Consider the following 24277-nt stretch of genomic DNA (forward strand, 5'->3'; position numbering starts at 1 on the left):
CATAAAAAAGGGCATGACATGACTCTCCACTCCAAACAAAATGAGCCACGTGCATTGGTCTGATCTCATCGGAAAAAAAAAGATGACCACACTAGATGCGTTGTCGATATTTGATTCATTTCTCGGTCACGTCATCGTACGAGATGTCCACTTCACGTCACTGACCCCACTGTACAGCTATTTTTATATACACTTTTGTATTATTTTGCTTCATTAAACCTTCTTTTTGTGTTCTTAACTCTTGATAGGTTACCAAAAAGAGAGAAATAAAAAAACAGAAAAGAGCTATTTATTTATTATAATAGTAATATATTTTCTTTCGATTAGGCTGTCTTTATCTTTACTCGTTCTTTTCTAAAATTTACCATAATAAGGAAACAATAAGGTTCTGAAATTTTTTAATCTTACTTTTTCTCTCTACTTTTGTAGTGCTTCGCTTTATTTATTGTTTTTCTCTTTTTGTGGGGGTGAGAGAACTTCAAATAGAAAACGACAAAGAGAATAAGAGATATATATGGAAATATAGTGTTTTGTGGTCTGAGAAAAAAAGAGATCCAAACATCAACCATTTTGAAAGAATCTATGTGCCTCTCTTCCTTATACATTTCTGGGTTTTGGATGTTACCATTCTTGTGAATTAAAATCTCACATTTATTAGGTTCCTGTCTATTTTTGACCAATTAATCTTTCTGGGTTTTCTGGGTATTTACTCTTCTGATGAAATTTTAATTTCTAGCTTCATATGCTTCTGTGCTAGCTCTAGATCTTCTACGTTTTGACTGTGTTTTTTGTTTTTAAACAATATTTTGACAACAATATGGTGTGTTTTTGGTCTTCCAAGATTCTTGGGTCTTTTGGGTTGTGACCAACCAAATAAGGGGAAGAAAAAATATATATTTCTGAATCTCTTGTGTTTCCTCTTTCATAAATTCATCTGGGTTTTCTAGGTTGTGATTTTATTTATTTATTTTTTTTCCCTCACAAAACCTTGGGTATTTTTGGTTTATTGATTTTGGTCTTTTGCTGAGCTCAACTACAAATTTTCTTGAGTTTCTTGCTATATTTGGTGAGTAATGGGTTTTTGTTACTGTTCATTTCATGGTGGTTTTGATTAGGGTTACATTGAATTGAGATAATTTACATATACAGGAGGAGATGGTGAGAGGAAAGGTTCAGATGAAGCGAATCGAGAATGCTTCGAGCAGACAAGTGACCTTCTCGAAGAGAAGAAACGGATTGTTGAAGAAGGCCTATGAGCTATCTGTGCTCTGTGATGCTGAAGTTGCTTTGATTATCTTCTCTCAGAAAGGAAGGCTCTATGAGTTTTCCAGCTCCAAGTATGTTTCTCATCATCTTACCCAATCAATTTCAGATAGCACCTATTTAATTAGTGTGTGTGTGTGTGTAAATTGTGTATAGTTTTTGTTCACTCAGTTTCCAAGTGATTTTTTGATAAAGCAACAAGGTAAATTAGGTCTGGTGCAGTTCCATGGAGCTCAAGCACAATGATCTTTGGGTTCCTAAATTAGCTTAGAATTAAAACACACTCGATCTCTCTCTATTTATATGTATTTATACACACACAAACACATATATAGTTTTGATTTTTTATTATTCATTGATTTTGTGAACAAAGTCTAGGTATTTTTATCATATCACGCAATGAATTTCACAAAGCACCTTTTTGTTTTGCGTGTGTTTGTGTGTGTATAGTATATGTTCAGTACTCAGTTTCAATGTGTAAGTGTCCATTAATTTTATGTGCTTTGTTGGTACTTTGATTTGATTTTTCATAAAGCAACATGGTTAGGCCTAGTGCAATTCCATAGACCTCGAGTACAATGATCTCAGGGTTTTAAAATTAGCTTAGACTTAAAACACACTCCAGGTGTTTTTCTCATAGCAATCAATAAATTAGTGCGTATATGTGTGTGTATATATGGTATATGTTCACCCGGTTCCCAAGTGTGGGCATCCATTAGTTTTATTTGCTTTGATTGTACTTTGATTTTGATTTTGGGTAAAGCAACAAGGTATGGTCATCTGGTGCACTTCCATAGACCTCAAGTACAATGATCTCAGGGTTCTTAAATTAGCTCAGATTTGAAAGCTCTTTGTCTGTCTTTATATGTATTAATTTATATATACACACACACATATGTATATATATATATATATCTGTGTTGGTCTGAATCAAATCCCTCTAAAATTGATTTGATGTTGATTTATTCACTATACTATTTCGTAGATTCTGTGAACATACTTTAAGATTTTTGTTCTTTAGACTCCATGATTTATGATGCATCAATTGTACTTTCATAATCATTTTGAACAAATGCTAACAAGTAGTTTTTGTTTATTTTTATTTATTAATTTATTTTTTGGCCCCCTTATTTCAAAATTTCGTGCAGTTCAAACTGGATAGACACGTGAGTTCAATCTTGGAACCAATTTTAATAATTTCATTTTATTGATCACATGATGTTTACGGTTTGACCCGGCATGAAAGCTGGACCATCTATTGGTTCATTCATCTGATTCAACCTATAATAAATTATTTATTTATTTATTCGGATGATCTCTTTTCATGAAAATGCAGTTCTTTTCCCTAATATTCTTTCTTCACTTTACATATTCAAGTTAATAGAGAAATTCAACATATAAGATTACTGCATAACAAATGATGAATTTTACCTAGCTTATCTTACATTTCAATATCTAAAAAATATAGTATAATCTTTTCTTTTATCATGTAGAGGATATTAAATTGAAGGGTTAAAAGAAGATAGAAAGTATTTAATCTATTGATTACAAAATCACTAAACTTGAATATCTTTCTTGGTGTTTATGTCAAGGGTATCTTTGCCAGAATGAGATACTCTCGTTTGTTTGTCTTGTGTGTTTAAATGAACAACGCAACACTCTAAATGGATAATGTAATAACTTTAATTCGTTAATGCATGATTTTTAAATTGACAATGCAACAATTTCATAAAGGTGTTCAGATTTTGAGTTAATGATGTATTGTTGCATCACGATGTAATATGTTATATGAGTGTTGCATCTTTAATTTAAATATGTGTTGCATAAGTGTTTGTTGTATAAGTGTTGCATTTCCTGATGTTGTGTGTTGCAATTTGATGTAAAAGTTTGTTTGGAATTGCTGTTAGAATGATGAAAACGCTTTTAACAATAGAGATGTTATAAATAAAAATCATGTTATGTGTTTGGTAATGTATTTTATATTTTTTTATATTTGAAGTACGTTTAAATTTGTTTGGTAACAATATTGTTTAATGTCATTTTACTCCTAATTTACTACATTAGACATACACAAATAACAATGTTATATGATATTAATGTGAGTATGATTCATTCACATGACATGATTAATGATTAACATGGTATGATTACATCTTATTAACATAGTATGATTACTGGTTAATAATTATTGTGGGAGATAACAACCCATTGAAAGAGTCGTGATTGGTAATATTTTATATTTGTTATAGATAAAAGTCACTCTGGAATTTTTAATTTTGTAGCTTTATCCAATTTTTTAAACTTGTAACAAAATCAAATATATATGTAACCCATTCTGCTGATAAATATTAAGTCTGTGTACAAAGTTCCCAGCAATTATTATTCTTGTTAATTCATGGTATTACAATACAATCTTCCACAATAGCTATTGTCCTTGATTTTGTCCTAATACAACTTTTCTCTCAAATTAGGATATGTTCATCACTTCATTTGTTTGAGGTTGGATACAACCGATTATTTACTTGGCCGCTTTCAATTTTTATAAATTCATCAACTGTATGATTTATGTGTATTTTTCACTACCGAGACACCTTGTCCACCAAAGTTTGTCATCCACTTAGCTGTTACCAACTCTTCAAACATCAATCTAGTCTTGACCAGCGTACTTTTATCTATAACAAACGTAAATCTAACGTTCATTTTATTAAATAAATAAGTCAAATCAGGTTAAACGGATCATAAGTGTCTAAATTTGAATACGATACAATTAATTAAACGAATTAACTATATTGACATGATTATGGCATCGATACAATTACGTTCAACTTAGACCTACTAATTCTTGTTGGGTTCGTGTCATGAGATGCCATATTTTTCCCTTTTGATTGTATATTTGATACTAGGTTTATGATTCAGAGTATCCTTTCCTCCATTATGTTGTTGCTAGCACATACCACCATACCTAAAGATCAAAATTATGATTCTAAGAATTTAAATCAATGAGTTCCACGTTTCAAAAAGGTCTAATGTCTTATTGTTCTTTAAAATTGAGGGTAAAACCTGAATTAATTTTCAAAAGTTGTAACACAAGATAATAAGTATGAGAGACTATGTTTGAGCTTTGAGTGAACATAATTCACTTCTTTTCTTATTTATTTATTTATTTTATTTAATTTTTTTTTTATGCTAGGAAATACAAATATTAGTTATAATATAAATTACGAAAATAATAATATTATTTTTTTATTTTTAAAGGAGTGCAACCTACCTTTTTTTTTGGCCTCTTTCCTTGGCCTTTCTTCTCTCCTTTCTCTCTCTATATATATTATATTTTTAAAGGATTCTGATATGTGCGCTCCAAAGACTTATGAGACTTGTACTTGCAAAAGACTTATAATTTAAAGTAGTCTCTCTCTCCTTCCTCCATTGCCAACCAGTGTTACATCATCTCCTTCAACCAAGGTTTCTCTTATATCACAGATATAGGACACCGGCACGATATTGATACAGTGACACTACAAATTTTAAAAAATTAGGACATGGACACGGACACGGACACGGCAGGAACTCGGCAAATAATAAATATATTATATATATATGATCTTGTACTTTAAGAAATTAAGAGTAATATTAGTTTTTACAACCTCATAATGAAAAAATGTAGCGTTTTGATTGGAAAAAGAAAGAATGATAGAAAGAGGGTTAAGAAAGAGAAAAATAAAACAAAGAGGATTAGGGTTTTGTTTGAATAAGAATTAGGCCTTAGTTAAAAATAAAGGTAAGAATCCACAGAAGAGAAAAAAGTTCATGGGGAATAGAGGAAAAAGGAAAAAGAAACACAAAAAGAAATTTATTATGAAAGGAAAAAAAAGAAGTATCTATGATTTGTGAAGAACAATAACAAGAGAGAAAAGAAAAGGAGGAAGAAGAAGAAGAAGGGAGAAGAGAGAGACAGAGACACCATCCACCAGTAGCAAAACTTGGTTGGTAGAAGAACAAGGGAGTCAAAGATGATCGTGCAAAAGTTCAAACCTTGAACTAAAATATAAGGATAAATATCTAATTGTTCTAATATAAAATTGTTTTATAAAACAACAACTTTTAAGTAATTATGTAACTACCACCATATTGTTGAAAGTTATTAAACAACTCCTAATATTTATACTTCAACTTAACATTGTTTCTTAAACTTTCTTAAAAATCCCCAAGAATGGGACACGTATGTCGAATAGGTATCCATGGCGTGTCGGATGCGTGTCCAAGACGTGTCCGGATATTCAAGAAAATATAAAATATTCAGACACATTTTTTGACGTGTCTGACATGTATCGAGGCCGGCACTTGTCAATGTTCTTTGCCTTTTTAGGCATGTCCGTACTTCCTAACTCATATCCTTACAATTTTGTTAGCCTTCCCCCTCTCTCAAAGCTTCAATTTTGAAGGAATATTCCTGAGCCATTTGATTTCTCCTTTTCACTGAAAATATTTTGGTTTATTAAATTGGATTCAATTGTTACAAATAGTAAGATTTATTGAACATAGGATTAAAACTTCATATTACCAACTTCACTTACGATTAATTCGTCCAGATGTTACTAAAAGTAAATCACATCCAGCTTCAAGTTACAAATTATGTGAAATTATTGTGATGGTTGTTAATGGTGATGGGTCACCATTTTGATTGGGTTGTAAGTGGTGGTGGAGGCCGTGAGCTAGAAGAAGATAGTTTAGGGTTTTGCAAAGGAGAGAAGAAACAATGCTGAAAGGAGAGAGAGGGGAGAAGGGGCTTTTCTGTCATTTCAATTTAATAAAAATATAAGTGGAGGGCTAAAGTATTTATTTGGAGCGCAAATGTCACTACCAATTTTAAAAGTTATATTATATTCTTCTCTCTTTTTTTTTGGTATCCAAACTATGGAATGAAAGTTCGTATATTTTTGTTGAAAAATTTCCATGCTAACAACATGGATGCTAAAATTTTTATTTTTATTTTTTCTTTACTTCGCTTTCTTTCACTTTCACTTTCACTTTCTAATATTGGTTTCTATCTAACCAAATGGATCCTTAGTGTCACATCACCACTCGAGTTAAGATTAGGTTCAACTCTTCTATCCAAAGAGCAATATCCATTATTTAAAAAGCATGTTTGGATCTCTCTTTTAATTTTAACATTTGACATTTATTTGTAAAAGTGATTTGTTATGTTTATTTGAAGTTCTGCAGTTTTTAAAAAGTTTTATTCCAAATTATATACTTTTTGGTTCATTGGTGTAATTAATATGTGTCACAGGAGGTTGTCTATCATTCAAGGAATGTCAAATAATTATTCTGAACGAATGACAAATAATTATTTACAAGTTGAATGGATAGACAAAATTAAGTTCGCAAATTGAATTGGAAAAGAATTTTCTCTCACATTGCCAAAACAACGCTCCTTTAAAAGTATTATCTGACTTAGGAGTGTCAAAACCAACAGGCAAAATCTTTGTTCTCAAAATTTACAAAACCTTGCCTACCTAGGGCAAGATCCGGATATCTTTGAGCTTGGTACTTGGCGTGGCACCGGATCAAAGTCTCTAATATCACTGTAATGGATTTGGCGTTTGCCCTTTAATCCAAAAATATTAAATAGTGCTACATACCAACCCCTATATACCTATTTCACTTTGCATTTGGATCTGATGTGGGACACTTCTGACATTAGTCACTTGTATTTTTCTTCTCTTGGCTTAGCTGAGAGATTACCATTGTTTAAATAACCAAGTTCTCTCCTCTATTATCATAAATAATTTTTTCTTTAGATTTTAGGGTTTGCAATTTCTTAGCACCATACTTGTACGTAACTTTTTATTTGTTTTTTTGGATAGATTTTCTTTATGTCTCTCTGCACTTAAGTCATATAGTTGGTTTATTTATTTTAAATAATTCACACACTCATTTTGTGACTCCCACCAGCACTTCAACCATCAATCTCCACTAGGAACAAGGAAGATAGACATATAATAGTGAATTATAGACCTTTGATAATTATAATTGGATTAAATTGTGCTAATTTATGTACATATACATTTTTTTTTTTTTTTTGATAAATAGAGCCAATTTACTGTTAACAGCATATTATTAGTAAGAAGTGATATTTTGGTTTCCTAAAAACCATGGTTGGTCAAACATATATAGGGAATTTGTACTATATATATACACTTTTTTTTTTTTGTGTATAAATAGAGCCAATTTACTGTTAACAGTACATTATTAGTAGGAAGTGGTATTTTGCTTTCCTAAATACCATGGTTAGTCACACGTATATACAGAATGACCTACCACTTATGAAATTAGTAACATATATATTCTATTGGACATTTTTGGAAGGGCAAAATGGGTATTACAGCACTAATTTATGTCAAATTTCTAATTAAGGGGTATTTTTACACAATGTAAAAAAATTAATGTTGTATTTTTCGCACTTTTTCATATAGGGGTAAAAATGATATAGGAGGAGTATTTTATGCACCTATCCCTTATATTTTGTCCCACTCCCTATTGTGTTGGATAAATGTATATGTTTCACGTGACATTTAAGATATAACAACCCTTATACTAATATGTCATGAGATAATTAACAATATGTTAAGAAATAATTAATTAAATATTCAACTAGATATTTAATTAAACATGCAAATTAAAGCAGTAAAATAATAATAATAATAAATAAAGAACCTGGACCGAGGCTAGTATTGAATACTATGTCCTTAAGACAGATTCGCTCCGCTATGGTGCTAACGGACTCAGTGGCGTCTATCTCCCATGATATAACGGTCTACATCCACTAGTAGCAGCGCTACAAACTCTTGGATACGTCGAACATTCTCTGTGTAATACTCTATCTGACTCAAAAATGCATCTATACTATATAAATGCTAAATTGGGTGCAATCCGAACCAAATGGTTCGGACCAATCTTAATATGGCTCGATGAAATTGGATTAGGGTCTAAAATGGCTCGGACCACTTAACCTATGGTTTGAACCCACTTGGGTTGGGTTCAAGTCTAGAGAGGGAGATAGAAGAAAAATGAAATGAACAATTTGCAAATGATCCAAAGGGGGGCATTTATAATCAACAAGGTGCCTTTTCGGGTGGGTGCAACATTTTGGAAAAAACCAAAAAGTAGTTTTTTTAAGCAAGGTGCCTTTTCGGATTGGGTGTGTCTCTTCATCATTGGACACAACCATTTATATGTGTCTCTTCATCATTAGACACAACCATTTATATGTGTCTCTTCACACTGGACACATCCACTCTAATTGGTTGCAATGGTTCACATGGTGTCTGTTCACCAATAGACACATCCACTCGAATAGGTTGCAATGGTTCACATGGTGTCTGTTGGTTTTGAGTTGCATTTTTTCATCCCATAACCAACCAGTAATCACACCTGTTTAGTCAAAGGCATCTATTGATGACAAATCAAACAATTTTCATTCACAATTTCTAACAATCCCCCACATGAATGGAAATTGGCTGCTTAAATGCAAAAGATGATCATGCAGACACTAGAGAGAGTATAGTCGGAAAGTTACTGCATCAGGATAGTTGGCTTTGAACCTTCCTTAGTGTATTGCTATCGGATTTACTGGCTAACTAGTGAACGCAATGTCTTGAACTGTTCAGCTGTTTGTGTAAACCATGACAATAACAAACACACAGTACCTTTTCTCACAAAGTTTGTTCTCATTGTTGTGTTCATTTTGGCCCTGAACAACTCCTGGCATTCATGAGTGCTCTAGAAAACTTAGCCTTTATAGTTTTCATAAAGCGGCCCCACTTCACACTAATATAGGTGACTTCTTATTAAGAGTATCCTACTACCCCACTTGAATTTTTAAGATATAAGAGTCATTAAAAGCGTAGCTTATCCTAATCATCGCTGTAGGTAGCACTGTTTCATCATAGAAATGGGTAGAAGATTTATATCTTCCCGGTGCTTCTGGTGAGCCATTCAGAATTTCCGTTGTCCCTTTGAACCTAGATTTTAAGATCTCCAGTCAACTAGTTTGGGTTTCCATTAAGATGACTCGTTAGCTTTCGACTTTAAACCCCATTCCCCTCGATGATCTGTGCAATTGCTCTCTAATACAACCCTCAATTTGATATGTGGCCACATGGTTATATATAGAAATATTATACTTTGCAGAGATTTCCCCATTTGAGAGCAAATGTATACTTTGTGCCCTAAAATTGCTTATTGTTATCAATATCCTTTTCTTTAGTGGCACAGGTGTAAACTTACTTTGAAATGTCCTCTAGGTGAAGTCTATTGACTTTCCTATTTGATTTATTCAAAGTTTCTAACTTTGAGTTATATTAAGAACATACAACTGCACATTTAATATTAAAGACATATGTACTCATGGATTTGAAGTCTTTAATATTTCACATCCAGATTGCATCACTGTTACACCTCCAATTTAGTTAGATACCTCGATCTATGCAATATTGGACTTGGGGTGTATCTCAACTACCCAATTTATTGCTTTTCAGTGATCTTATCCTGGATTGAAAGTGTGCAATTAATCATAGTTATTAAGATGCCTTGCAATCTCAACCAATGATATACTTTGACTGATATTTATATTTGAGATTTTCATCTACAAAAGTTAGCTAGGCTTTTGTTATCATAACTAGTATTATCTCAATCTCACTCTATTGAGAATATACTATGTTATCAGATGTTAAATCTTTCATATCAAGTGTATCGGTAATTTTTTTTTAAGGCATACAATGATTTATGCATTACATTTATGTCATTGTCTTGGTAGTAGTTTTAATCCATTCAAGGACTTATAAGCTTACACATTTGACTTTTCAACTGAAACAAATAACTCAGCACTTCAACTGGAAAAAGAACTCTTCTAGTTGTTCCATAATATTTTCCTCGTAGGAAATAATATGCACTATTGTTATAATACTATAAATAATTTTTGGTTTTATCCAAAATCTCTTAGGATTAAGAACCCCCATATTTATAAGTATTTCTTATCTGACGAGGTAACTCGTATCAAATTTCATCTATGGACAATATCCCCCCACAACTTTGGGATAATCCTGAAATTATATATATATATATATATATATATATATATATATGATATATTTCTTATGGTTTTCCAACTCCTGAATAACCATATATTAAATATTTCACCTCATCTACCTTTCCAAGGTTCTATATTCGCTTCTCAACAAGCATGTATAACAGTCTCTACTGCATATGTATTCACTTTATCTCTAGCTTATTCTTATAATATGTCACAAACGTTACTGTGAATTAATGCTAGAGATATTAATTACAATGGGCTCTAATTAATATTTGTTTGTACATCTCTTGTATTTATGAATTGAGTTATTCATGTTTAGGTTCATGTTAAGTCAGTCATATTAACATGTCATAACTTTTCATGTGTCACACATCACATAACTCAATCATTTAAGCAAATAATTCTCTTATTATTTAAGCTTTGGATACAATCACCACAGAGTGAGCACTCACTTCTCAGCTATCATTACTAGGTAAAAGTGAGTTCTTAGCTAACATTACTAGCTTAGATTAAGTACACTCTTCTCATATCTCACTACTAGGTTATGATGAACACCCACTTCTCAGCTATTATCGCTAACTTGAAGTTAAGTTTGTTTAGCTATCAATTCTAGTAGCTCATAACTTTAGTACACACTTATCTAAGTAGTCTACCTTGGTAGTAGAGTAATTTGTTTTGAAGAATATTCTTCAAGAACTGCTACTTTACAAGTAGGATTATTCCCTCCTACATGAGTAGATATGATGTATAGCTTAAATAGCTTATGGCTAAAATAGCTATTCATCACTCTCGTGTTTTTTTTACTACCAAGTTGAGAGTTAGAACCAACTAACAGATTTTCATCTTCCTCTTAAGTTCTGTGCATTTCATTAATCATTTTAGCTTATAGCTAAGTTAACTAATTTGCAACTCAGTAACATTTTAGTTTTTAGCTAAATTGTACATTAGAGCTAACTAGCTTGATTTAGCTTGTCTCGGTGTACTTGGTTAGTGTATCCATAACATTTTCCATTAAACTCTTTTGAGTTACCGAAAAATCTTTTCTTATTTAGCCCATTCACAGCTATACGTGTCTTAAACACTAGTATAGATCTTTTTCCCTTGACTATCGGGAGAATTGATATAGCTAGACTAGTTAATTTTTGTCTGTTGTATTAAACACACAAACCAGTCATGAACTTATACAAAATTAAAAATATCACACATTAAATAAACTATATTGTAAAATTGAATTACTATGCACACTAAGTAATTCAACTACATAGCTCAATATTATAATCAATCTCAAATAAAAGTAAGCACTTATATAAATACTATTGAACTCACATAAATAATATAGTTTAATATTTAATTATATCACATAATTAATCCAAGAAATAATAATATTCAAGAAAAGATTTTGCTTCCTTAAAGCTTTGTGGATCATTCTCCAATAAACATGCTACAAAATCATGACCAAAAGATTTAGACGTTCTAGCCTTCTTGCTACGTTTAAGCTCGTCCTTATTATTATTGTATGATTTATGCATAAGAAAATTATATGCAATACTGTTATGAGTATAACCTATCAAAAGTTTTATGTAACGATCTACTCTACCATATAGTATGATATTGTCCGCTTTGGGTCCGAGCCCGCACAGTTTTATTCTTGGGTTGTATCCAAGAAGGTCTCATACCAATTGGAGATAACGCCACCACATAAAAACACTTTATATTTCCTTTCCCTAAGCGATGTGGGACTATGCACCTATAGCTCGCCCGGTGTGGTAGTCTGTCGGTGCCTCTTGCACCCGTCCACGACACACCCACCTACAAGGTCGTCACATTTTAGGTCCTACTTTAACTTTCTTAGAAGTAGGAACTGCAACCTTAATTAGACACCCCCACACTTTTAAGAATTTATAAGAAGGTTTTCAACCTTTCCATAATTCATATGGTGTCACATTTGTTTTCTTTTAAGGTATTTTATTGAGAATATAATTTGCGAATACAAACTCGTAGATACGACGAACCTCTTCCGTGTAATACTCTCTCTGACTAAAAAATGCATCTATACTATATAAATGCTGAATTGGGTGTAATCCGAACCAAATGGTTCGGACCAATCTTAATATGGCTCAATGAAATTGGATTAGGGTCTAAGTGGCTCGAACCACTTAACCGATGGTTTGAACCCACTTGGGTTGGGTTCAAGTCTAGAGAGGGAGATAGAAGAAAAATGAAATAAACGATTTGCAAATGATCCAAAGGGGGGCATTTATAGGCAACAAGGTGCCTTTTCGGGTGGGTGCAACCCTTTGGATACAACCATTTATATGTGTCTCTTCACACTTGACACATCCACTCCAATTGGTTGCAATGGTTCACATGGTGTCTGTTCACCAATAGACACATCCACTCCAATAGGTTGCAATGGTTCACATGGTGTTTGTTGGTTTTGAGTCGCATCTTTTCATTCCATAACCAGCCAATAATCGCACCTGTTCAGTTAAAGGCATCTATTGATGACTAATCAAACAATTTTCATTCACAATTTCTAACATTTTGTACACTATTTGATTGTGGAATCACCCCCCTAAATCAGGCCAGTTTAGAGTTTTCAATCTACTAATTTTAATCCGGGTTGACTTTAAGGAGTTATAAAGACTCCAAATCCATATCAAAAGTGGAGTTTCATTATCTCCCAATAATCCAAATCTTTCCTATCATTGGATTGTAAAATTGAGCCCAATTTTGGCTTAGATTAGGGTTTTCAGTGCCCTAATTTTGATTTTGGCCAACATTGAAGGGTTGTAGTCTCTCATCAAAACATTAAGTTGGATCACAACCCATTCACTTGAGTCCTACAATCTACTAAAGTCAAGAGTTGAGCATTCAAGTAAATTAGTTCAAGAATAACTTTAGTTTTAGAATGTCAATCTTTAACTTAAATTTCTTTTTAACTTTTGACTTTCACATTCACCTTAAAGCATTGGATCCTTCTTGACGTTTGTCATTGATCCTTGAGATTACTTTAGTTTATTGTATATGTAATTTGTTAGCTTTAAACTCAAGTAAGTATTAGATTCAATGTTTTGAATGCTTACTATTATCAAATTATTTCATACCCCCTTAGTCAGCATTGACCTTCCAACTCCGGGGATCCAATTGCACCCCTATCATTAGCTAGTCGATTAAAAAAAATTCAAGGGCATTATTCAATGACTTAGTTGGTAGAGTGCCTGCCTTCTTGAAAGAGTTGTGTTCGAGTTCCCCTCTTCCTAATTTATCCAGAAAAATAAATAAATTTTTTTAGTCTAACCCAAATTCCAATTGCACTTGGGTAAATTTATAACTATTATTGTCACAATTAGAATATCGCTGACTCGAGTTGCTCCCTATCCTAACCCAGCTAAAGAGAGCGACCTCAAGCTTAAAAACAATAAGTCTAGGTTTGACTGTTAGGTTGGCACATGGAGGTTGAATTTGATAAGAGTTATATTAATGTTGCGTTTATGCAATAGTGGAATGAAATGTCCATTTCATTCATTCTTTTGATTGTTACGAAAATGTTATATTAATGTTGTGTTTGGTACTCAATAGTGGAATGAAATGTCCATTCCATTCATTCTTTTGATTGTTATGAAATTGAAGTACAAATGACCTAGAATTAAAAAGGGAATGACATCGGGAATGGAATTAATGAAAATTCATTCCACATCTTATCAACCTATGGAATGATCGTACTCTATTCCCAAATAATTTATTTTTTATTTTCTTAAATCACGTCCCCGAAAAACACTCATGTTCCAAGTCAAAAGCCACCACCACCGCCGCCGTCTATACTACCACCGCCACCATTGTTGCCGCCTTTCACCGCCACACCGCCTTTGCCGTCACCACTATCGCCACCTCCACTTCCTTTCACCACCGCCACCTACACCATTGCCGCCTTCCACTACAACCACCACAACTTTCCACCACCTCCACCCCTTACACCACTGTTGCATTCCTCCACAGCCACCACCACCAACACCTACGCCATTGCCACCTTCCACCACTGCCGCCGTCGCTACCACCACCACCATTTCTTTTAGAAAATTTTATAAAAATGTTATTTTATTAGTTTAATTTAATTGTCGGAGGTGTTAGAAGAATTTTGGGTCTTTTACACATAATAATGTCAACCAAAGACTGGTCTGGCCAACCAACACAAATAGCGTTGATCATTCCATCCTTACATCATTTAATATTTGCATCCAAACTCTGAGAATAACTATTCTTATCAGGCGGACCCAGAACTTTTGGTGCGGGTGAGGGGGGTTAAGATTGAAATTTTGTAATAATTTCAGGGGGGGGGGCATTAGCAATATTTTATGAGTATATATTGAAAAAAGAAAAAATTAGCATGGTATATTAGTAAAAAAAAAAATTCTTGATTCTTATTCCATTTTCACTTCCATTCTATTCCATTACTGTGTACTAAACAGAACATTAGGGTTTTTTTTAAACTTAAAATTAATTTCTAGTTGACAACCCAGGTCACTCAATTTGCCTTACCTGCATCCTGTCTTTAATTTCCCACAAGTATGGAATTCAGAAAGGATATTGACACATATATATACTGAAATCAAGATTTTCATGGTCAATACAAATTTTTGTTTGCAATGAACTACATGTACCCCTTTTTAGGTAGGCTGATGTTCCCCTCTTTTCCTCTTTATATTTGAAGAAAGAAATAAGATAAAACAAAAATAATCATCTTTTCCACACTGAAATTGAATTGCTTAAATTTTATGGCTTCTAGACTCATAATATGGAATATATTCTTTTATTTTTTTATTTTATAATTAAGCTATTTTATAAAGAAGAAACTGGGTAGAAGAGAAGAGAGGGGCATTCCCCTCCATGTATAACAAACAGCAATTCAAAGAAGAAGAAAAAGAGTACTGAGACTATTGTAATACATTGATGTGCCCAATCTAGGGTCATGGAAAATCTTCAGTCTGACATCATCAAGAACCCTTTATCTGGAATATGTTTATTTTCTTTATTTTTCTATTTTTTCACTTTATAAAAAACAATATATTGTTTTGATCATGATTTTAATCTGCCATAATGACCATTATTTTTCTGATACCCTCATTTCTTTGTTAACCTCTCATGCATGTTTATTTATTTATTTCTTTCTTTTATTTTTTTTTGTTAAGTAAGTGAGTTGTATAAACAAGAAGCCTATTACAGGGATTCAAGGGGCATACCCCAGGAAAGGTACATCAACAAAGCTATAATCCACTAAGCTAAGAGAAACTAAAATAAGATAAATTTGTTATACTAGGTAAAACTAAAACTAGTAGGTATTCTCATGAATGTTGTTAACATTGTTTTTTTTTTTCGTTCTTTTTTTTTTTTTCCCTTTTTTTTTTTTTTTTTTTTTTTCTGTTTTAATGTTTAAATTTTCCTTATCCTCTCTTCCGTTACCACAGTGATATGTGAATGTTAATCTAAACTTCACATGCACCTAATGCCAAATGAAATTGGCTTCCATTTATTTTGTTAAAGACAGTGCCCTAAAAGTGTTGTTGAATGCCCTAAAAGTGAATCCTCGTTCTATTTTATTTGATGGGTAACATGCTTTTCAATCTCTTCTGACACTCAGAATTATCAGCAGAAAGGATTTGTCTACTGACACTTTCAGCAGAAAGGATTTGTGTACTGACACTTTTTTGATCTTCAAGTGCAAACCTACATGTTTTTACATTTTAATAAATCATGTTAATTATATGTTCTCTTTCTTGTTTTGCTTGTTTTGAAACCAAACTCATACATGTTACTTAAAGTTTATACTATCATCTCGTTTTAATCAGTCTAGCTCTTTTATTGTGTTGCATAATGTCAATTACTTTTATTGCTTTTCCTCCAATTCATTTGTACAATTTATAACACATTTTTGCTTCTGCATCTCAGAAATCATTCATATTAAATTATGCCCTTGTAAACAAAAACCTGTTTTAAAGTCTAGATTCTTGAAAATGCAAAGGTGTTGCACCATAAAATTGTCAAACTCGATCCTGCTAAGAGTTGATTTAAACTTGAAGAGGCCAACATTGTCTTTTGAACTCTAGAAAAATTATAGATACAACAATATACTTTTCTCGCACATCCTTGAACATATTTGATACACATTTGCCTTAACATATTCTGAATAATTATAAAAAATAAAAATAAAAATTTCCAATAGCTTGGCAATCATACTTCTTGCTTCAAATTAGGGTTTATTTGAATATCTTTACCCACAAGATAAACCATCACTCTGGATATTTTAAACTCTGGATACTTCTTATGTAATTTGAGATGAGCATAATTTCATTGGGGTTCCTAATGGCATTCAAAAGAATTTCTGTTGACATTATGATCCATTCCTAAAAGGAATAAAATGATAAAAATAAAAGGAGAAGATAAAAACCCAGGTTTATAAAATCAATAAATCTATAAATGAGGTGTTCACCATTACAATATCAACACAACTGCTAAGTCTGCTATCATAGTGTGTTCCACAATTTGCATATGAAGATAATAGTAATGTTGATTAACCATCCTAGCTTGAAGGAATCTGCATCAATATAATTTTCAATTTTTTTCTTCTATTTTTTGTTTTTGTTTTTGTTTTGTTTTGTTTTGTGCTTATCTAATTTTTGTTCTTTGAATCCAACTCGGTTCTTTTGGACATCCACATAAATTACATCTCTCAACTTGTGCTTTATAGCTTTTAGGGTTGCAGATCAGTCTTTTAAATAATCATGAAATTAAACAAATTAAGAAGAAAAAAAAAACTTGTTGCACAACAATGGTACTGTTATGGCCAAGAAATGGCAACAATTTGTTAGCCATCACATTAATAATTTCTTTAAATGTCAAGATTGTTATGCATATAGAATTGCATCACCATTACTTTTTTATGGTCATAATATTAAATGATGAAGAAAAATAAATTGTTTTCATGTGCTGATATATAGAAGGTACAATTGAACACACTCTAGTGTCATGTTTCATTATGAGCTTTTTTTCTTCCAAATAGCTGAAATGTATTTATGACATCTTTGAATTTGGATATTTTCCTCAGCATGCAGAAAACCATAGAGCGATATCGTGAACATACTAAAGATCAGCAAGTGATCAACGATACTGAAATTCAGCAATACGCGCAGGTCAGCTTCCCTCTATAATTCGTTTCTCAGAATAAACGAATAGAATGACTATTTTTCTTAAAACAATGTTTCATCTATTAATTCATAATTTGCTCCATAAGTAAGCAATATAGCCTAAGTTTTTGGCTTGCAATGGCAACTAGAAATTCTAGGCTTGGTTCAATGTAGGTTTGTGTTGTCCCATTACAGCGTCGGACTAATAGGCAACAGAAAAGGCCTAAAATATCTTTAGAACACTGATTGAAATTAAAATGATTAATTTTAGGAAATTACGTTTTAGTTCTAGAGTATCATGGGTTGGTGCCACTGGATTACTCTTAGAAACATATTGTTCATGCATGTATGGAGATAAAGACTTGTTTTATTGAGAGTATGTTCTGCATTTAGTTCTAAAGGAGTCTTGAAGAAAATGTCACATTTTAAGTAGTAGATACATGTAGCTGGCTAGATAATGGAAAATGATATATGAGACGATCTATGAAGTTCGACTTAGTTGGCGAACTGGCATGAAAAGTTTATATTGGTTAAAGCAAGTACGATTTTTGATTTGCGAATTAAGGGTGTGAAATTTTATTGGATAGTCATTTGAATCAGTGAGAAGTTTTACCAATTTATTTGGCTTGTATAACATGGTTCTAATAGTATAAGTGGTGATCAGTAATACTCTTACTTCAGCAAAATGTTATTAGGCAACACAATAAAGTGGTACTAGTGACATGATGAAGACACAATAAATCAAAGCTCTTGTAATCAAATAGGAGAAAATGCAGTAAAATTTTATAAAATACACTAAATTTGGAAAAGTCCATCAAAATTTTATAAAAGACAAACACAACAGGAGAGTCATGTTTGGAAGATGTTGTGAGATTATCACCTAATTGGTACGATGGCATCTTATACCCATCTGTTATTAAATACAAAGCTTTGAGGTTATGCCAATGAAGCTAAAAAACCTTGGAAAGGCAAAAGTTGAAAATTATGAAAAGATCAAGTAAAAAGAATTGGAGAAGGGAGTTGGTAAAAGTTTTGAAAACGAGTTGACAGAAATTGAAGCGGTTGGGAAGGCAGAAAAGGGGGCAAAAATAACCAAGTTTGATGGGTTGAAACTTTTTTAGGTGAAACTTTTTTGGATTTCATGAATATGAAAGAACTCTTTTATTTTAAAGAGCAAGCATGAGTGAGTTAAGAGGAACATCTAAATTTTAAAAACAGTGAAGATAGGTGGTGTGCTAACCATGAATATGTGAATTGAAAGTCGTTCTATCAATATATGGGAGTTCATGCATGTGATTCAAATATGTCCTGGATTACCTAAATAAAATGTGATATATATATATAAGGCTAAATGCATCTATAGAAGCCCTATATGTAACTCGTGCTGTGTGTTGGAAAGACATGTTTGATAAAGAAATTTTAGGAAGAGAATGACAGTGGGAGAGAGAGTGTGAAACTTGAACTCAATTTGATTTCTCAAACTTTCTTTATGCAAGATGACTTTACTCCATCCTACTTATAGGCATCCAAAATAAATCCTAACCATCTTTCAACTACCCGTACTTCTTGATCACAATTTTTACCTGCTACAACTTCTAGTTACCAACTTAGTTTTTTGTACGAATTGAAATTTTTAGGAATGATCTAGATATTGTGGACCATTTTAAAGACCAAAAATTATAGACCATAATTGTGGACTACACGACTATATTTTTTCATAATTACGTTAATTACCCACAACTTCGGATAATTCTATTTATACTACAAAATCCATTTCTTTCCTAGCATGCCCCCTTAAACTTCATTTTGCTGCTACAAGGAAAGCTCTGAGGTTGTGGTATGCTTAAGTCACTTAATGAAGATATCGGCAATTTGTTCATGAAGCCTTTCGAACTTCAATTGTACCTCCTTTTTTGTTGTGTATTCTTGAATAAAATGGTACCCAGTGTCATGAAACATGAAACATCGGATTCTTCGCCATTGCCAGTGCTGTTTTGTTGTTAACATAATCTTCTTCACTTCTTGTGGCATATGAAGCTCCTCCTTGAACAAGTATCTAAGCCAAATCACATGAAAAAAATTTGAGGTAGTGACAACATAGTGGGCTTTACAAGTGGAAAATGTCACAATGTGCTACTTTTTTGAAGTCCAAGTAAAAATTGTATCTCCTGTGTAGAACAGTCTCCCAGCCCAATCGCTTTTACTATATCCATCAAAGCTTGAAATTTTCAGATGACGAATAAAAAACAAGCCATAATCAAGTATGCCTTTGATGTAGCGAATTATTCTTTTGGCAGTGTTCATATGAGTCCATATAGCGGCTAACAACTCCCAACTCTAAAGAAAGTATTCTCATACATGTCAAGTAGAGCAAGCTTCCAACTAAACTCTTGAATAGTATTGGATCCACTTTTTCTCCTCCACGCTTTAACAACTTGACTACACATTCCATTGGTGTGCTTACAGGCTTGCAATCATTCATCTTGAATTTCTTGAGAACTTCTTTCACATAGCCTTCTTAAGAGATGAAGATGCGTTCCTCTTTGGCTTCACTTCAATGCCTAGGTAGAAGGACATAAGCCCTATGCCTGTCATTTAGAATGCTCTAGCCATTGCTTTCTTGAAATCTTCCAACAATCTTGGATTATTGCCTGTAAACATAAAATCATTGATGTACAAATAGACTTCAGTGTAAAAAGCGTGGTCATGAGGGAAATTAGTGAAATTATTCTCTTGGCAGTATGTTGATTATGGTATTCCATGCCTTTGGTGCTTGGCTTTAAGCCATATAAAGCTTTCTTCAATTTAAAAAATTTATTTTCATGCCCTTTTAACACATAGCCCATTGGTTGCTCAATATACACTTACTGTTTAAGAAAACCATTGCCAAATCACATCCATTTGATGAAATTTTCATTTATTTTGGGCTGCTAAAGAAATAATCAATGCTATTGTTTCTAAACGAGCAATGGAACAATTAAATACCTCGTCATAGTCAATGCTAGGTTGCTTTGTATCCTTTGGCAACCAATCTTGCTTTGTATATCTCCACCTCTCCTTTGGCATTCTTCTTTGCCTTCTTATCCCCCTTTACTCCAATTACGTTTTTTCCTCTTGAAAGAGTTGTGAGCTCCCAAATGTCATTCTTCTCAATTGGTTTAATTTCTTCATCCATGGCATCTCTTCATTTTCTGCTTTGCACAGCTTCTTTAAAGCCTACTGGTTCACAATCAGCAAAAAGATACAAAAGAGTTTTGCTAATTTTTATTCACAGTTACCTCGTAAATTTTTTGTAAGCTTCTCATCCTAAGCGCCCTTTCACTTGAGCTCCCACTTGATGGTGGCGAGGATTCCTCCATCATCATCAAGTGGGAGCTCAAGTGATGGAGTAGTGGCCCATACACTTGTTCTTCTTCTTCAAAGAGGGGGAAGAAGTTGTAATCTTTGTCTTGGACCTCCCAACTCCATATGCTTCTTCAAAAATTCAACATCTCTACTAATGATTATCTTGCCATTACTTGGATTGTAAACCTTGTAGCTTTACGACCACAGGTCATAGCCGATGAAATAATATTTTAACTTCATTAATCTAACTCCAACCTCTTCTCATCCAGCACAACAGAGGTGAAATGTCAAGCCTTCGTCCATTCCATGCCTCTTGTGGAGCTTTGTTCGATATATTTATTGTTGGACATCAGTTATATAAATATATTGCACAAGTAACCACCTAGATCCAAAATTCTTTGGGCATTCTTTTACTCCTTGGCATGTTATCGCCGTGTTGAGAATAGACCAATTCTTTCTTGCAGCAGCTCCATTTTGTTGTGGAGAAACTGTTACAGAAAGTCGAATCCCATTGTTTTCACATTCATCCGTATGTATGAATTAGTTCTAGTGACGCATTTGTTGTGTGACTTCCTTCTTTCGAAAATCCTTTTCTGAAATGCTTTCCAAGTAAACACCCTTCACATAATTGATCCAGAAGATTGTTCGAGGGCAAGCCTTTAGCCTTCTACCATCTTTTTCTTGGATAACAATTGTGGGCCACCAAAATCAAGATGCCCAAACAACTAGTGTCAAAGCCAAGAGGTATCTTTGTAACAATCCTTTAGACATTTTGCAACATCACTTTGGATATTTAGTAACATCCTACTCTTTTATTATTATTATTATTATTATTATTTATTTATTTTATTTTTAGCACCTTAGCAATCAAGTTGCTATTTTGGCTCTTATCGAAAGAGTTAGCCTCTCTAAGAGTTAGCCCCCGACAAATATATAACATGCAAGTAGATCTGATAATGCTACTACTGTTGCTTTCATTTTAGATATATAGCTTGCACTATGTCTTGTGAGTCTCATTAATTGCTGAGCTTATATACTTCATGATCAACTATGTCAATCTTCAACAGTATTTACATTGGTTCCTTTCTGACTTGCTCACAATAATCGGTTCATATGCAGCAACTGAAGCAAGAATCCGCGTACATGGCAAAAAAAATAGAGCTCCTTGAAGTTTCTCAACGGTTCTCGTCTTAGTTGTTAATTTTGCTTCCAAACTTGTGTATATATTCAACAACTCTAGGTTCACTTATTTTTGTTCATTAACCTCAAATTTGATATTGTTTTAGGAGACTTTTGGGACAAGGTCTAGGCTCATGTTCAATGGAGGAACTTCACGAGATTGGTAGCCATATGGAGCGAAGCTTAAAAAACATCAGAGAAAGAAAGGTACATAACAAATTTTAGTGAAAATGGACCTTATATTATGAAATACTAAAAGATCGAGTTAATTTTTCTTTGACAAAATTTAATCCACCAAATCCAGGATCAACTATTTAAGGAGCAGATAGAGGAACTAAAGGAGAAGGTATGCTTTGTTCTCAAGCTTTGATGCATAGGCTTTAATTAACTTTGACTAATATGTAATTTTTTTTTCTTCCCTCAACTTCAGGAGAGATTCTTGTTAGAACAAAATGAGAAGCTATGTGGAAAGGTACACTTGGTTTTTTTTTGGAAAGTTCAGGCAAATGCACACAAACTCACAATTATGGGTGCAAATGAACTGAGCCGAGCCGAGCTTTAGGTTGCTCGGGCTCGGGCTAGTTTGTTTATAGCTTAGTTCGAGCTTGTGACAAGCTCAAAAAGTTGAGCCCGGCTCGTCATGATATTAAAGAGTTCGGGCTCGGCTCGTTTAAGATATTGAATCAAACTTATATTCAAAATTTGCTCCGGCTCATTTTCAAGCTCTCTAGGCTCGTTAAGTAAATAATTACATTTTTATTTTATACTTCTATAAATTAATTCCAATAATAAATATAAATAAATGTAAACGAGCTCTTAACGAGCCTGTTGTTCATGAACATATACAAGTCTTGTACGAGTCTTTGTTCTAGAACATAAACGAGCTTACACGAACTCATATTTATGAGCCTACACGAGTTGAGCCCAACACAATTCGGGATCAGCTCATTTACTAAATGAGCTTAGAAATCTTGACTCGTTTGCTTAATGAACGAGCCCTAATTGAGCCCTAAACGAGCCGAGCCCAAACTGTTCATAGACAACTCGGTTCATTTGCAGCTCTACTCATAATATTACTCCTAGTAAGGCATGAACGTTCAACCTCTCATTTGAAAAGGAGAAATCATACCCTCTGGACTGATGATGCCCATTAGCGTACGCGAGTTTTTTCTAAACAATGTTAATGAACTTGCTTCGGAAACCTTCAGAAGATTGTTGATATAAATGTTATGCCTCTGATGTTAGTGTGCCGGACTGGAGCCATGGCAGCAACCGGAGAAACAGACAGAAATCGGAACTTGCAGCCAAAGTAGCGAGCGTTCAGATGTGGAGACTGAACTGTTCATCGGCCTGCCTGAAATGCGCTGCTAGGTTGTCAATGGTGGTGGCCAAAATCTTTGAATGTGCATCATTTGTGCGTCGTCTAAATCTCCATATGCAATAATTGTATATTTCAATTATATTATATATATGCATGCAATAAATCAAAGGAACGGTAAAGTCTTAGTTGATTATATGTAAGTTCTAGTTTAATTTGTGTCCTTGATTAGCTAAATGTAATTAGGTACTCGGTCAATAAAGTGCTTTGAAGATTTCGTATCATGGTACCAATTCATATATATATGCTTTACGTTGCTTAGAGAAGGGTCGTATCAAAACAGATTGTTTGAAACGTGCTAATGACGTTAAACTCTCTTAATTATCTTAAAACATGTGATGAAAAAATAAAAATAAAAATCATCTGGGAATCGAATGTAGATCGATATAAATGGGTTGATCCTTAGTTAATAAAAAATAATAATAATAAAAAGAAAAAAAAAAATAAGTCGTGGTTTGTTTATTGAACTTGGCAATTTGGTAATAACAGGAAATTCTCTTGAGAAAGGAGGGGGAGAGACCAAAAAAAAAACAAACTATTAGTTCGCCACAATGCTCAATAGTCTCGCTCGAGCTTGCACCAATTCCTTTGGCTCGATAAAGAAAGAAAGAACTCCATGTGACTTCAACTAAATCTCTCTGATTGTTCGGTCTCAAGTCGTTGAGAAAGATCGGCAACATTGCACCTCCCACGACGCCGTATTCCCTGGAGTCTGTGGAATCTTCCGGCAAATCAAATGTACGGCTATAATTCGATATTCTGGAGCTGCTTACGAAGGAAGACGACGACCTCATTTTCCAGGTAAATGTAATTTTCTCTCTCTCTCTCTCTCTCGCT

At 33.3% G+C, this 24277-nt stretch overlaps 1 protein-coding gene across 2 annotated transcripts; it reads left to right on the forward strand.

Moving 5' to 3' along the window:
* The first annotated feature begins 481 nt into the window (after nucleotides 1-481).
* LOC132271904 (MADS-box protein AGL42-like) lies at nucleotides 482-23664 on the forward strand. Of its 2 annotated transcripts, none has more exons than XM_059773410.1 (8): nucleotides 482-702; nucleotides 1150-1337; nucleotides 17460-17544; nucleotides 22003-22064; nucleotides 22170-22269; nucleotides 22367-22408; nucleotides 22493-22534; nucleotides 23308-23664. In XM_059773410.1, the coding sequence occupies exons 2-8, from the start codon at nucleotides 1156-1158 to the stop codon at nucleotides 23431-23433; spliced, it is 639 nt and encodes a 212-aa protein (XP_059629393.1). In that variant the 5' UTR covers nucleotides 482-702; nucleotides 1150-1155; the 3' UTR covers nucleotides 23434-23664. The 2 variants fall into 2 exon arrangements, with proteins under 2 accessions (XP_059629393.1, XP_059629392.1); XM_059773409.1 differs by having other exon boundaries at nucleotides 485-1066.
* Nucleotides 23665-24277: the final 613 nt, after the last annotated feature.

Source organism: Cornus florida, unplaced genomic scaffold (assembly GCF_030987335.1).
Source record: "Cornus florida cultivar Cherokee Brave unplaced genomic scaffold, ASM3098733v1 CherokeeBrave_3.0.0_Hap2_Chr08, whole genome shotgun sequence".
In the NCBI taxonomy this organism is placed as follows: domain Eukaryota; kingdom Viridiplantae; phylum Streptophyta; class Magnoliopsida; order Cornales; family Cornaceae; genus Cornus; species Cornus florida.